Source organism: Athene cunicularia, assembly GCF_003259725.1.
Source record: "Athene cunicularia isolate RWA chromosome 11 unlocalized genomic scaffold, athCun1 chr11_part1, whole genome shotgun sequence".
NCBI lineage: Eukaryota > Metazoa > Chordata > Aves > Strigiformes > Strigidae > Athene > Athene cunicularia.
In genome coordinates, this window is record NW_020799113.1 from 12,725,203 (window position 1) to 12,741,592 (window position 16,390).

At 43.3% G+C, this 16,390-nt stretch overlaps 1 protein-coding gene across 2 annotated transcripts in view; it reads right to left on the minus strand.

Moving 5' to 3' along the window:
• ZNF423 (zinc finger protein 423) overlaps nt 1-16,390 on the minus strand; it is a 193,140-nt gene that overhangs the window by 22,819 nt on the left and 153,931 nt on the right. For both annotated transcript variants that reach the window (XM_026856820.1, XM_026856818.1), the window contains one exon: nt 1,131-1,262. In XM_026856820.1, the coding sequence (XP_026712621.1) occupies nt 1,131-1,262 (132 nt within the window). The remainder of the gene's footprint in view (nt 1-1,130; nt 1,263-16,390) is intronic.

The window sequence follows — 16,390 nt, forward strand, 5'->3', positions numbered from 1 at the left end:
GTTTGTCACAATTTTTAGATTGTAAATGCGTTGTCCCTTCAGTATTAAAAAAATATTACAATTTAACATCACAAATATCGCAGCATTTACACTATGATTTTGGATCATTATGATTATTCTGACTTGATAAAGTAAAATTCAGAAATGAAACAGTAATACTGAACCACAGGCTTTAGCTGATCAAAAATGTATCTAATTTAATTTTTGTCTCATTTTATATGACTGATCATCAGTATGTGAAAATAACTTCTTCAGCAGAATTAAACACATGCACTCAAAGAGTTATTTTACAGCATGTTTCAGGGAAGGAAAAATTAACTCCAAGCTCACATAAAAAGCAGGTTCTTAGGCCAAGCCCTAAGAAGCGTGGGTTCATCTTACTCCCACTGTAGTTAAAGGAATCGAAGGTGCTGCCATGACCCTTTACTGATAACGGGTCCACTGTCACACCTATGTGATCCTCATCTCTCAAGCAGTTTGGAAATGCAGATGTTAACTACCGTTTTGAAGAGAGTTTAAAAGGCAGCCTTTAATGTGCATCCTGCAGATCCTTTAAAACCAAGATCACCCAAGATCATTTGACTGATGAGACAATTTAAAATGAACTACAGGGAAGGAATACCTAGCAAGCTCTGAGACAAGAGTTAGAAATGTGCCGCCACAAGAAAACTGGGCTTAAAGAAAGCTCTGAGAAAGCAGCTGGCAAAATTAGACAGTTGTACAATTTGGTTTTATCAAACCTTTACTCACGTGAGTCTCACCACCATGAGTGGACTACAAGCTACCTAGTCTTTAAAGGGCCCTTGCTCAGGTGAATAAGGTCCCTACTTTGCAAGTCCCGCACTTGTAAACACATCACACCTTCAAGCCACAAGGTAGAATTTAAAAGGCTTTGAATTGTGGGAGGCGATGGCAGAGCCCACCACATGCAGCAGAGCTGTTCAGTGTCTAACGCCACAGTGCTGCTCTTCGGAGCGAGCCCCAGTTTCAGACAGACAATATTTTGAACATTTCCAAGCACAGTATTTCTTTTTTGCAAGGAAAGGAATACAGTATTTTACAAATCCCCCGAGTGTCATTTCTGGATCAAGCCATGCACGCTGAGGCTTGTCTTGGCCTCCCTGTCTTACCTGTGAAACAAACAGGGCATTTGAATGTGCCTCCCATCCCCTCAAAGCTGTGCTCAATCAGGTGACACAGGAGCTTTGCCGGAGAGTCAAACATCTGGTTACACAGCTTGCACTCATGATTGATGCCTTCCTCTGCAAGGTTCAAATGATACAACTTGTTAGTGACACAGCAGATTAGCGTCGGGGATGCAGCAGCGGTTGTCGAGAAATGCCCGTGCCAGTGCGCACGACTTCAAGGACCTGCAGCATTGCTGTGGCTCTGGCCTCATCAGAAAAGCGGGCCAAGCCGCTGGCACGGGCCATTCAGGTGTACAGCCCCCAGCCACATTTAGGGGAGTTGATTTTCAGCTGCAATGAAAGCAGTGCTGCCATCAACCCGCCGGGAACCCACACGCCTGCTCCCAGGCTCGTGACAACACGGCACCGCTCCACCTCGCATCCTGCCACAAAGGCAGAGCATCCCTGCTCTGGGTTTAGATTATTAAATAGTCAAACAGCATTTAAAATGAATTTAACAGTGTGAATTCAACCAACAACACTGAAAGTGGGCTGAATTGCTGTCTTCACCTCAGACTACACTATGAACATACACGAGGGGAAGAAACTATCGGAGAATAGAAGGAGCCCAGAGCAGCCTTACTTTTTTTATCTCTTGACTTTTACCAAGGTGAAGAGGAACCATTGAAGGTATTTAAATGTCATTTGAAAGTGTAATTTCCACATCATACATCTTAAGCATTGAATACAGAGGGCCCATTTTAAATGCCCCTATATTCTATCTGAACTCATAGGGAAATAACAGTAATTATTACTATTGTTTCAAGCCTACCACTTTTGTAAGATTATGTGTTTCTCTCTTTACTGATGTTTGTGGTCCTGGGTGGAGTTGAGCCTTTTTCTGAGGTACTGGAGCCATATTAAAGCAATTTTCACACACCAAATTAAACAATCCTTTGGTTTTCTTGAAGGGAGGGAGGGAGTTTTAGAAATTAGGCAACATAATGTACAGTTTATATAGATCAGAAAGCACCTAAAGTTTAAAAACTTTGTGGATGGTTTCTGTAAATACTTCCTGAAAATGTGTCTTTTCTTCACTGTGGCAGCACATAAAATTTTAATGAATACGTATTTTAAAAACTGAAGAAATTCTGTCTTTTGATGTATACTCAGCTATATTTTTGTATCTTCAAATATCACTGACTTCCATTTCTACTTTCAAGATAGCTAAGAAATGACTACATTATACCATGAATGAATCTCTTGCCAAATGCATTTGGATCTTGTAAATAATGTGAGTCTTCAGAAGCATGGTCTTTACTTACAATTGCTTTAAATTAGCTTTTTCTATCTTTAAAGCAGCTAAACAGAGGGAAACTTGTTTTCTATAAGGCCTTTGGTACTCCCTGGATCCCAAAGCCCTTTTACAAGGTGGGGAATTTTGTGCCAGGGCAGGCAAATGGTGTGGCTCTGCACGCAGGATGCTGGGCACAGCCCATGCCTGTGCTCTTGTGCGTTCGCACCTTGGCATGTTTGCAGCCAGAGGCAACTCCCAGAGCATGCAGACCTTGGAGAGCCCTCCATGCAGTGTGAAAAATAAAAATAATTAAAAATATTTCCACCCAATGACTTGTGCAGTAGCACATGTGCGTGGTGAGCTGCCCGCGCCGGCATTGAGCTGCCCGTGCCACCTCCAGGCCGGGTGGGCACTGGAAACCCGTGTGACAGTGGGTGCTCTGCTTTGCACAGCAGTGGTGGCACACAGGGTGAGAGCAGGGCGCCGATGGCGAGTGCTGGAACTGGAGCTGCACCAGGAGAGTGGGAGGCGGGATAGGGAGAAGTAAACATGCAGGTTGGGAAGAAGGTAAAAGAGAAAAGGAAAGGGAGGGAAGACTCAGGAACAGAAAGATGAAATGGCTGGTGGCTCCACAGCAGCAGCTCCACGAATTCCCTGGGCAGCCATAACCAGAGATTAGGATAATTTCTAGGATGCAACAAGGTTTGCAATTCTCTGTTTGGGCAGCCACCACAGATGGGCACATTGCCCTCTCTGACGGATGGGTTTCAAAACCTGACACTCTCCCCTTGCTGTGTAGCGTAAGGCTGGCTTCTTCCATCAGTCACTTGCCTGAAAAGTTTCGGCTTTGTGAAGACTGCACAATCTACTCTGGAGGGGAGGAGGGATGGGGAAGGGATAAGTGCCTTGTGCTGAGCATCCTGAGCATGCCCAGCCACTCAGTTGTGTACAGCAACCAAACTGCAATAAACCTGGAGAGGACAAAGCAGGTACAGGGGGGAATGGAACGAATTCCTTCTACGAGTAAATCAGAGAAATCATGTTTGACATTAATTTTCTATCCTCCACATACTGGGCATTTGAAAACAGTGATTCATGTACAGCCTATAGTCCTGTGTGAGCACGTGTGTTCATAAATACGCACAGACACATACTGCTGATTAGATGACTGCTCCTTTTGCAGCCTAAATACCTATAATTTCAGTAAAATTTTAAAAAAACAACAGTGTTCAGCATTTAAATTGAAGTATATTCTTACAAGCTTGGTATGTTTAATTAGGTAACAGAGATTGTGTATTTTCTTCGCTGATCCCTGCAGTATTTTAAATAGTTAAACCCATAACAAACAAACTAAAACTCGAATGAAAAATAATAAAACATAATGGGTTCCTGCAGATCTGGAAATTTATCCCACTCGAGGCAAGACCTTTTGATTTGCAAATCCACTTCTGAATTATAAGGCCTTCTCCTCACCGGTGGGGGTTTTTATTCCACTCCCACAGGAGTCCATTATGTATTTCTTGTGTCTATAAAACCATCCAGAAAGAAAAAAGGGGGGAAAAAGTACCATGGTTAGCATGACAAACGTTTCTCTTTTCATGCATGTGTATTCAAAATATGAAAATGCCCAAAGATATAGATAGAATTGCTGCTATAATCACTCTCTCCTCTATGGCATTTTACAGCATATTATTTTACACAGAAGCACGGTGCATGTATAGGGATACTCAGTCACCTTTGGAGAATAACTTCCTTGAATTATATAAGATCATATAGGTACATGCAAGGCAGCTTTTTGACAATGCGGTGTGACAGCCAACGCTCCAGTCAAACATGTGGCGTTGGGCGTTAGCAACAGAAAACATATAATCATTTCCCTCATTTTTATTCTCCCCCTGGTTTTTTTTTTTAAACATGACAAGCATATACGAGAGACCTACATAACTCAAGTGAATTATGCAGCCCCTCTCATTTGTAAAATAAAATGCAGATTTTTACAGCTTGCTGTGCTAGATCGTCTCCCATTTCTCCATAAGTGTATCTGTGCGGGGATCAATTGATTACAGGACTAAACGAGCAAAGCGCAGCAAATTAGAATCTTGGGTATCTTGCCATTTTTTTTTCCTGAGCTCAAAATAATAAGCATTAATTTTACACTTCATTTCTCAAAAAAAAAATAATAGGATGTGCTCTTGTTTAAAACAAGCAGGCCTGCTGGATTCTGTCAGGCTGAAACTATGTCAGGCCAAAAGAGGAACAGAGTGCTTTGTGTAAAAGTATCATGGGGAGATGATAGTATCCTGTAATGTTTTCAGTACCTACTTTTGTCTCCAAAAGCATTTGATCCCTGGCAGACACATACTTATTTCCATACTGGTCTTGAGGGAAGCCAGTAGGAATGAGAGCTGATTATCTGAATCCTGAAGGTGAAACCTGGGTGGTGCCCACTGATGTCAAAGGCAGGCATTTGTATAAATTTGGAGGTACATAATTTACTGCCTGTTAGCAAGGATTAGCGGGTTGCGCAGACCCAGCTGAACTGCAGTGGCAAAGCACGTCGCTCATTGTTCCCAAGTTCAGATGCGTTTGCAGAGTAGTTTTAAATATGTTGATAGGGTGCTTAGTAGCACTTACACTGTCATTCTGCCCATTTTAGAGTGGGAATATGCTTCCTCATAAAGCTATTTCTGCTGCAGCAATGTGCATTTAATACATATTACAGCGAGTCTCTAAGCCTCTAAGAGAACCGACACTAGCAGCCTCCTGGCGAGGATGCAGTATAATTAATAATGCTGTATTAAACCCATGTACTCTATCAGCTGCATTGCTAATTATAACTATATTAATGGCAATATAAAAGTATGCATTAACACTGTCGTGTACTGACACGTTATCACACCGATAACAAATAGGAAATTTGAATAAAAATCAAGATGGCATTGTCTTTACGGTTAGTTAAAACTTCTCTCTTCAACTTGATTTAATAAAGCAAAATTTTCCCGTATGGAATAACCGCAACAGTACTAATTTGAGAGATTGTGTAAGACAATCCGATGCTCATTCCAGACAACACCATGTACATCCCGTACTATAGCTTGCCAGTATATTTCTACTCCACTGCAGCAAATTAAGGCAATAAAGGGGAATCTCTCTCCTGTACGCAGATGTACACATCCATGAGTTAACTGCACTTTTAATGAACTTTGAAATACCGTTATTCAGTATAACAAAGCATTAATACACTGTGTTCACAGAGAACCTTCTCCTGTCCATTATATCATAAATTTTGTAGAATTAAATGGGCCATGTGCTCTAATTATAATAGAAATAAATAGAAATTGGAATGAACACAGGGAAATAAAATGAAAACTGCATGGAACTATTCTGTTTATGCAATTCATTTCCAGTAAATGAGTAAGCAAAGGGAAAAATTTGTAACGTAAGAAAAGCAGCAGCTTCCCCAGCAATTTTTTCTGAGTGTTTGTGAAGGAGCAAGGGGCTGGGACCAGGGTAGGGTGACAGTGATGGACACCCCCCCTCCAAAACAAAGCCTTCAGAGAACCACTTCGACCCCCTGCCTGCCTGGCACCACTTCACCACTGGTGTTCATTAGCAACAATCCAACAATGGAGGTAAAACCAAGGTATGAGAACATGATGTGACTGCTATGAGGGGTTGGCAAATCTGCAGATGCTCACATCGGATGGAGACAACGTCTGCCGTGCAGATGACATTTCTTCATTGCCACTGCTGTCTAAGCCCCTGACCTGCTATATAAACCACTTGGACCACATTGCTCTATTACATTTTTGCAATTAAATCCAGAGGACGTAGCCGAGCCCCTCCCTCACTGGTGGGGCAGCTGCAGGGCGAGGGGACCCCACGGTCCCGCCCCAGCGTGGGCCAGCAGCATGGAGCCGCTCTGCGGCACGGTGCCCCAGCGATTAGGCAGCCCAGGCGGTGAAAGGCAGCGGATTGATGGTGTGGCAGTAGAAATGTCACCTGGGGAGCTGGGTGCCGTCCTCCCAGGGATGCTGGAGGTCAGTTACTATGGCAACGCCGAATGAGCTCAACCTTGTAACTGACCCTTATCTTTTTTTGATCTGTGGCCCACTTGGGACCTTGGCTGGAAATCAACTGGAAAATAATCTGGTCACATATCAGAAAGAAAACTATTTATACTTATTTATCCAGGTAGAGCTCATATCTCCCTTTGACGACTCTGAGAGACTAAAGACACCCGTCATGTTCTTGTAGTGTTTCAAACGGCTATGCAGAAACGCCCGGCTCTGCGTTGCAAGAAACCATGCCAAACCCCCACCCCCGCCACTGCAAAACACACACACTAACTGCCACAGATATCTGTGCTCACGAGTCTACTGATATATTGCCAAAATCTTGCCTTGCTCACAGCCCCTGACTTGCCCATGTGGATAAACATACACCTACACCTCTTCTTGGATGGTTTAATATTTTATGTTGGTATCTGCTACTCATATTCTTTTGTGTTTTATCTCTCTGCTGAAATATGATTCTGCTTTGAAATATATTTATATGATCTAGAATGGCACAACACTGATGTCTTTTATGAGCCAAAGATTGTTTAATAAAATCTTGCATTCCTGCTTCATCCTTATGACAATTTTACTATTATAAGTTTTCAAGGGATATGAGAGCTGTCCACCGTGGTTAGAAACATCACTTTAATGAAAAATGATAACACAGGGACTTGGATTTTTCTAGAAACTATGTGAGGAAAACCAACAAAAATGCAGAGAGTTCCCAACTTGTATTTTTGTTGGTTTTCCTTATGTTTGCTTTTGGATGAGACTCATTAAAATCAGTTCTGTTCTTCATAGTTTTCCAAGGGATGGGCAGCCTGGACATGGGTCTGACAGCACGAAGGGCTGTCACTGTTCCCCAGCTGGGGAAGCTCTCCAGGGCAATGGGATTTTGGAAATCAGGGAAGATGTTAGGAGACAGAAGCTGCAGGACCTGCTGGCAAGCATAGGTGCTAGAGGAAGTGACTATGGATTCCTGGTAACAAACTCCAAGGCTTCTGGTGATGTACTTCTCACACACATCTGTGGCCTCAAAAAGGTATTCTTTTTCAGGCTAAATTAGCCTAACCACACAACGGGCTTTAAACTCTTTTCATCATCTCAGGGGGCCTCAAGCTCAAAATATGCAGAATTAGATGCCAAATTATTTATAGGGTAGCTTGTAAGTTCACTGCCTCCAGTACATGTCAGTACACTGCAATATTAAAATGACCATTAAAAAGAAGCACGGTCCCAGAGGGACTGGGAATGAGATTGCAGGGAGTTTCCTACTGACTGCGACGGCAGTTTCTGTGCTGCTCCAGAGCCCCTGCCTCCCTCCCAGCCACGGGCTGTGTGCTCCCCCACTGTATTGCTTTCCTAAGGGGAAGGCTGAACCTCAGACACACAAGATGGGTCTGCCCAGCCTGTCTTCATCAGCTTAATTTTCGGTTTACAAGAAAAATAAAATCTGAAAGTTCAAAGGAGTTCATGGAGTTGTGCATCATCTATCTGCTGACTGCAGAGGCCCAGAGGGACCCCGCCTGCAGTGCTTTATTTTAGATTTAGATATTAATCTAGGAAAATGCATAAAGATAATTTATAGAAATGCACTACACTTTAGCACAGTAACTTCACACTCTATCAGCCTTTCTCTGAAGATGCCTTTTTTTTAATAGCCTATATTAAAATTTCTTGTGGACTGAAGTCTGATAGGTCTGGCTGCTCCTTCACAATAGTTTGTTAAGGAATAACTCCAGTGGCTTCCATAGAAATGCAAAAACTGTACAGGAAAAGAAACACATGCTGCCTTTGAGCGTGCAAGTCCATACACACAGACTGAGTCTAGATAAATCTAACGAACCCCTCAGAACATCTAGAGGTTAATAAAAACATTGCATTTCCATACAACTCAACCCTAGTTGTGTATTTGAATGTTTTGATATGTTCACAGCTGCATTACTTCAAGTTTAATGTCAATACCTGGTGGAACTGAAGTAACACAGCCCTGAATCCAGGCCCATGGCCACACAGTCCATTCCCTCCACTAGCTTCCCTTGTGTCATCATGTTACTTAAAGCTAAGTACCCCTTACTACTCCTGGACTCTTCTCCACTCTCCTCTCTTCCCTGGAAGCAGCTCCCTGAATTGCTACGCAGTGGGAATACGTCCTGTCCTCTGATCCTATTGACAACAGTACATCGAAGAGCTCAATACAGACAAATAGCAATAACTAGTATCTACTTGGCATCTATTCTTCTTGTGAAATTAAAAATTAAAATTAAAACATCATTATACCCTTATTAAACATCCCACTGGAATATGCCAAGTGCTTTTAAAACATGGAAAGCTTTAAACCAAGTTTAAACGGGTGTAAAGCCCGTTTTGCTCTTTCTGCAGGCCTGGCACGTTCCCCAGCCTCAGCACCAGGGCCACCAGAGCTGCAAGGTGCCCCCTTCCCACCACAGCCCACCCAGACCTCCTGCAGTCCCAGTGTATATCCCAGTGTATACTGATTGTGGTCACAGAGAGGCCCCCGGAGCTGCCAGGCTCAAGCAAGAGCTGCCAAAAGCAAAGCCCTCCCTCTTACAGGCGGCCCCCTCCCCTGCCCGGGCACCTGCGCATGGGGTGGCAGCTGCATCCTGCAGCTACTGCTTCAAAGCCAAATGTGGGGTGCATTTTCGTCTGCCCAAAGGCAGGCTCCCAGGGTGAGGATCCAAGTCAGGGTGGCATTCAGCCCTGCTGCCAGCCCCCTGCACTAGCCAGGCACACTCAGGGCAGCACATGGTATTTTTTTAAACACATGAACTCACACTGATGTGTGTCACTCATCTTCAGATTACGGTTTCCCGAGTACACATTACATGATAGACTATAAATCGATCGTGTAAATAATCATCAGATTAATGGTCTCTAATAGTATATAATTAACATGACAGGCTACAAGCCAGTTGTTGTCAACTACACTCAGCAATACACAGAGTAGGAGAAAGCCATAAACCACTTCCATGACATCAGAGAAGCAGAAAAACTGGTAAAAGGAGAGATAAAAGCAGAATACATAGCAAAATGAAAACAATTCTAAATGTACAATTTAACTGAGAAACACTGAAGGTTCTTTCAGGCATCAAAGTATAATAAATGTCAAACTTGGGAGGTGGCGGGGAGCGGGGTGTGAGGTGCAGGGGGGGCACAGACATGATAAGAGTTTTATTTGCATCAGCAAAGCAAAACTCAGTTATCCGTGTATGGTGTAATGCTTCTTGAGGGAGTACAGGTTAACGGGGCCTTATTCTGATATTGCAAATTCTGCATAAACATTGGAATATGTATCCAGTAATGTACAACTTTACAGCAGTATCAGCTATGGTCAAATTAAAGATTAAATTAGTAGAGATACTTGGAAAATGATGCAGTGGGCATGGAGTTGTAAGTGCAAGTGAAAACCAACCATGAGCGTTATTTCTGTCGCAGATAACCAAATGATTGGCCAAATGAGATTGGCCAAATGCTGCACTCCTGTAATGCTGGGACAGTCTGCACCCACTTATTCAGATTAAACAAATACATTTCTTTTAAATATGAATTCACCTTTTTTCCTTATTAAGAAACAGTACTGTTAGGGAAAAGCCTGTGGTTGAAAAGCAATCTCTTATGGTGTTACCATCAGCTGATGGACCAAAATTCTAAAATTCTTCCTTAAAATACATGCAGACAAGCGAAAATTGGAAACATCTCATTTTTTTTCTTGGAAAAAGAAATTATAGTTACCCAGCTATCTTGACATGATCATTTAGCACTACTGCACTGGAGCTTACTTGTTCATACAAGGGCTGAACAAACATCACAGCCCAGCCTGGAGAGGCTACTGTCCCCAACCCCTACCTTCACTCCCTCTCCCCACAGACTGGGGCGGGAGCTCAGGGACACAAACCACTTATCGGAGCTGATGAAATGAGATACCATTGCCAACAGAGGGAACCAGGGGTGACTAAATAAGGTCTGGCTGGCTAAGATAGGTGACTGATTTTGCATGGCATGAATATCTCTCAAAGCTCGTTAAGTGCAAATATGCCCAAAAGAATGAAAAACCCCTATCAGACCTATTTTAAGTCAAGAAACCTAAGGTGTGGTAAAGCATAATATTCCTTAAGGCAGTCAAAATAAGAATCTGCATGAAAACAAAAAAATATCTCAAGCATCTCTGCATTATGCAGACATATACTCTTGTACTGTGGGAATATGCACAAGTGAATGTACAGAGCATCTCCCATTGATGCTGATGGGATTTACTCTATTAACACTCCATTGTCCAGGTGGAAATCATATGCTGTAGCAGCTTTATCTTGAATAAGAAGAAAAGCTGTAACCCAGCAACCTTTTGGAAGAGATCTCACTGCCAAGCAATGACTCTGCATAGTACAGACTGTAAAGTTACTCAGTAGCACTTATCTAACATACAAACATTTATTACAATACATAACACCTAATATCAAACTAATATCACCTTTACTTTAGTTCTTTGTTCTGCATGTGAGCCACACAGATTGCACCCTTCACATATGATCTAGAGCTGGATTTGTCCAGCACAAGGAGCTGGACCAGCAGCAACGATACAGTTGCTCCAAGCTCGCTGCAGAGGATCAGCGCATGCATCCTGCAGAGCCATGCAGGGCATCAGTGGGTTGGCAATATGAGAAGAAACCTTCTTCCAGGACCCTAGACTCAAAGTACTATGGCTTTTGCCTCTGTAAACAAATCTCTTTCTATTTTATTATGAGTAGCTTAGTCAGGAAAAGGCCTGTTGGCAGATATGCTGTCAGTGCCCAAGATGGCCAGCTTGGTTTTATTTATATTTTAGAAACACGTTTTAGTCATTTTATATGTCACTAGCTTTTTAATCCATTAAGGAAAGCCATGTGTAAACTCTTATGCTGTAGACAAACTCTAAAGAACATTTGTGGGCGGTGACAGAAAACTCAGCGTAAGATACAAGGATTTTGCTCAAATAAAGGGATCTGGAAATGCTGATCTTGTGATGGGGCCGAAGAGGCCCTCTTCCAGCAGCAGGAAAGCATGAGCATGCCACCCTATCAAAACACAGTGACAGTCAGGAGGATCTGATGGCTCATTAACAACAGGACTCCCACACAGCTATTTTTGCTTAAACTTGTCCAGATCTCAGGCTCATGGCATTGTACGGGTTTCCTGGCCTGTGACTTCACTTATTCCCAGAAGTTACTTTTTTAAAAAACAAACCAAACCAAACAAGCCCCAAGCCCCTGCCCACAAAGAAGCTCTAAGAAGTTCCCAGGCACAGAGGATAGGCAGGGCCAAGCGGGACGGTGCCTGCAGGGGTGGGCGCAGTTACAGACTGGACCCTGCAGAAGTGGCCAAGATGATTCGGAAAGGTCCAGAGGTGTAGTAGGATTGCTGTAGAGAAGGACCTGATGTGCATTCACTGAACTTGAAATAGATTTAGGGGTATCCGCCTAATAAACCCAGATGAGAAGAAGCATATTCCACAGCCCTGCAAAAGTTACTGAGGAAGAGTGAAAAATGAGAGGAAAAATCAAGCTGCTTTTCAGCTGCTCCCTCAAATAAAATAAGATCCTAAATCAAGCTGTCATGGAGTTTGAACCAAAAAAGAGGAAACAATAAAGGTCTGTCAGAGACCTGCTACCCACCATTTTATACTTCATTTTTCTTGTGAGCTCTTATTTTAAACTCAGATACAACAATCGGCATTAAGAAGTCGGCATTTGCTCCTGTCACCCCAGAGAGGTAAGGAAGATACAATCGTATATATGCAAAATAGGTATGAACTCTGATAACAATACTTTGCCTGTAGGCAAAAATTGACTTTTTAAATGGCAGCCACTCTAATAATGTTAGCCTAAGACCCACCCTTGCAGGATTTTCTTCTGCTTAGTAAAAACAAGTTACACAGTGACAGGAAAGGAAAGGAATTTGGGCACTGACAATAAGATGGGGAATGTTTTAGTGGGAAGGGGGAAAAACAAAATCATAAAATAAAAGATCAGTCTGATTAAACTACAAATACAGCTACTGTACCTACATGGAGGGGGTGAAACGGCACTTCTGTAGCCATAGAGGCAGTAAGGAGTTCAACCAAGATCTGTTCCCCAAAGCTCCCCAGTCCCAACCAGCAGCACTCCAAGTGCCCTGGCCTCAGGACACCTTTCACACACAGTGCATCCTTTGGGAAAACCGTGGCAGACCGTGTTTACATTTCTATTCCTTATGATCACCAACAGAAAATGCGTTAGGGCACAAGAGAAAGTGCAAGAACGAGGCTCCCTTTCTAATCACACCTGAGGCTCATGAGGCAACAAAGTCCAGGCCCGCAGGGGAGCGCTCTGGGAAACCTAAGATGTTCCTGGTGCCACCCGTGCACCCAAACTACCTTGGCAGGCTGTGGGGTGCCACACCAAGGCCACCCAGCCCCAGTGCGACCGGCCACTCCTCCCATCACACAGCAGCACCACCGCGTCGCGGGGCACATCCTGAGAAGCCGCACGCAGGCAGCATGGCATGAACAACACTTGAATCTTTGCAGATAGATGAACATCAATTATGCATTGTATCAAAACCTGAAATGCTAGAGCATGGAACAGGCAATTCAAAGAAGCAGCATGAGCAAAACAAATGCCAAAGAAATGAAAAATATGTCCAAAACTGTGACAGAGCGCTTGCCTACTTTTCATGTGACACTGTCAATCATGTCTCATTCAAAGATCTCAAATACTTGGGAAGAGATTACAGAAATATTCAAAGATACAATATTTGTATTTTGAATGTTAATTTGACACAAAGGAGTGTGCATAAGGGAATGTTTATAATCAGCACTCCAATAAACTCACAAATGACTCTAGTATTTTATAAGCTTGTTAGAAACAAATCACTCCCTTAGCTTATATTTACTTACTGATGAATCATAAAAGGCCTCAATACACAAAGAGTAAATTCAAAAATATTTTCCTCTTGTTTTATCTTCTATGACGATACTGAAACCTTCTCGTTCAGGCTGTGATTCCCACCTATGCCCCTCCTGGTTTTATGCCTACATATCAGTTTCTCCATGGGACCAGAGGCAGTTTTGAACCTTGGTTCCTGCATCCAAGCCCCCTGTAAAATACTTGCCCCGATCTGGAGCTGAACTGCAGTAGCCAGAGTTGCCTCCTGCCCTTGTACTGCCTGGAGGGGCAGCAAGTGGAACGTGTCCAGTTGTGTGAATTTACTCAGCAGTGAAGATGAAGTCCAAGCACTAAGTCTTGAGAGGAAGAGAAGACATGCAGACCTCCTGGAGCAATGCACACAGCAGCAGAGCAAAAGTGTACAAAAAGAGATTCTGCAATGTATTTATAAACATGCCACGGCCCCAAACAGCTGTATGACCTGTAAAACACATCAACTGCTTCAGTTGGTCTGCAACAGCACGGCTGAGGTGCCACTACAATAGAGGCCCTTATTACCACACAAACACCCTGCACACTGTCAGTGTAACAGCCCGATAATTGACCACAGCTGAAAGCCCCTTTTAGCCTGTTTAAAAACACCGTGATGCTTTAATGCAATACAAGTCATGCTTCAGCGGACAATGTAACACCTACACCTTCCAAATGCTTATTAGTTATATGCCAGCTCAAACCAATAACTCTGCAGTTGCAAGCACAGGAGACTGGTGCTAGCATTGACTCCTGGCAGTAGCCATGTCATGGTACCTATGTGTGCAGTGATAGCTGGACTTCCAGAGTAATTGTTTCATAGGTCAGCATGCTGGATTCATAAGCAGTAAGTAACGTAAATGGAGGGAAACAAAAGTTGGCAGAACAATGCTTCATTTTTCTAATGTAACTAAGTGCTGTGCGCAGTAATGGGAGTGGTGGGGATACTCGCCTTTATGCTCCTATTTACCCGATAGAAAGAACACAGGGATATTCTAACACAGGTTTTTACTTAACATACAGTTAATCATTACACAAACATTTTATTGTGGTCTGTAAAGATGATCTATTTACAGAAGTTGAAAAAATCACACACAAGCATAAGTGCTTGTGGCAAACATACAAATGCAGAGTGACTTTGCATAAGTAAATGTAAAGTAGGCTTTTATTGTAGATGGCTCTGTTGGTTCATGCACAGGCATCAAATGCATCTTCACCATCTTTCAAGACAAACCAAATGCTACCACGGACCTAGCTGGCTGGACAGACATCAGCTTTGTAATTGTGTTAAGAGGTTGAAGCAAATCAACACAGCCAGGTCTACCCAGAGCCGGATCCTCTGCTGGCACTGCCAAAAGGTGAGGCTGTGAACTCAGGTGCAATGGTGCAAGCTTGTGGCTGCTCTCCTGGCTCCTGTTGTGGGAGACCACAGCAGCTCGTTGTAAGATTTTGAGGCGGTTTCTGTAACCTGCCTAGTGCTGAGGCTGGCCTGGTGGTCTCTGCAGGATACCATAAATCACTGCAGTATTGCCAAATAGATCAACAAAGGTTGCCTGAATTAGCATGATTCAGGTATGTATTGAGCTGAGATGATTAATCATTACAAATATACATACCTTACAGATTAGGATTCGCATTTCCAGAGTGCATTATAAAATGCTTTTATTTTTAGGAATTTTAATGGCAGCCATGAGAATAATATTTTAAAGTAATGCACAAGCCGTAAAGCATTGTACAGGAATTTACTAAGAAGTGCAAAGTTGACAATTGATACGCTTTCAAAATCTGCTAGTCCCAAAAAATAAAACTTGGGGCTCCAAAGCCATTGCCGTATGGTGCTCCCACAGCACCTTCTGTGATCCTCCAAAGGGGCAGAGCCCACCAGTCATGGAGCTCAGATCCCTCACCCACCACTCTGGTTAGCAGCTGGAGCAAAGGGAAGGCCCGTGGATGGAGCGTCCTAGAGGTGCTGCTCTGCTGCGCAGGGGAGAGGTCTGATGGAGGAAGCCTGGCCAAAGGAACGTGGAGGGAGGCTCTCCCAGCACAATGCCATCCACTGCCATTCCCTGCACTTCCATATCGCTCCTATGTAAAGTTGCCTTTGCCACGGACTTCCCATTGCTGACTATAATACAATGTCTCCAGCACCACAGCTGCGAGGTTCAGCTTTCTCGGGCATGTCCATGTTTTAAAAGTGATGCTGGTGTCTGAAACTTCAACCACATAAAGCAGTAGCAAGGTTTATAGCCTGTACCCATGTGTCTCCAGGGCTGAGCTTAAAGATCAGCAACCCCTGTGCCACCAGGCAAGGGGAGGCTGCTTAGCCCCCTGCTCTTCATCCCCAGGTGACGCAAAGGGGTAGGGAGGCACAGCGTTCAGGGGGAGGATTCCTTATACATTGTTCAAACATCAGCACTTCAGCCCAGAGAGATAACAGCAGACTAATCCTCAACCACTCAGTAAACTTTGTGTCTAAAAGGGTGTCAAGAAAAAACACAGGATTTCTCAGAGAGGAAGAAAACTATTGTGGACGTGCAAAAAGCTAATGATGCAGGAAACAAACAACTGAAGGAAAACCCATACAGGATACGTCAGGGTTTCGCAAGGAAAATGCAGACAAGATGCCATGGTTTGTGTCAGACACCTCAGTGTGTTCAGCCTGAAGATACTGGGATTTTCCCTATAGTCACAGGGTTGCAATTTTAACACTGTAGCTCCATCTTTGATGCTACTGAAACAGAAGCATGATTTTTAAAAGGAAAGAAGTCACATCTTGAAGAAAATAGAAGAATACACTTCCAGGTGGGGAAGAGTCACAGCAGTCTAAAGGACTAAGTACAAAAAGTGCATGGCTCTTCATTTTTGCAAAAGTGTCCCAAGTACAGTGCCCTCCAGGATTCTCCTCTGAATTACCCATTTATTTTTGAAAGCTTCTTTGGAGAAAATGAGCTTCTTAAC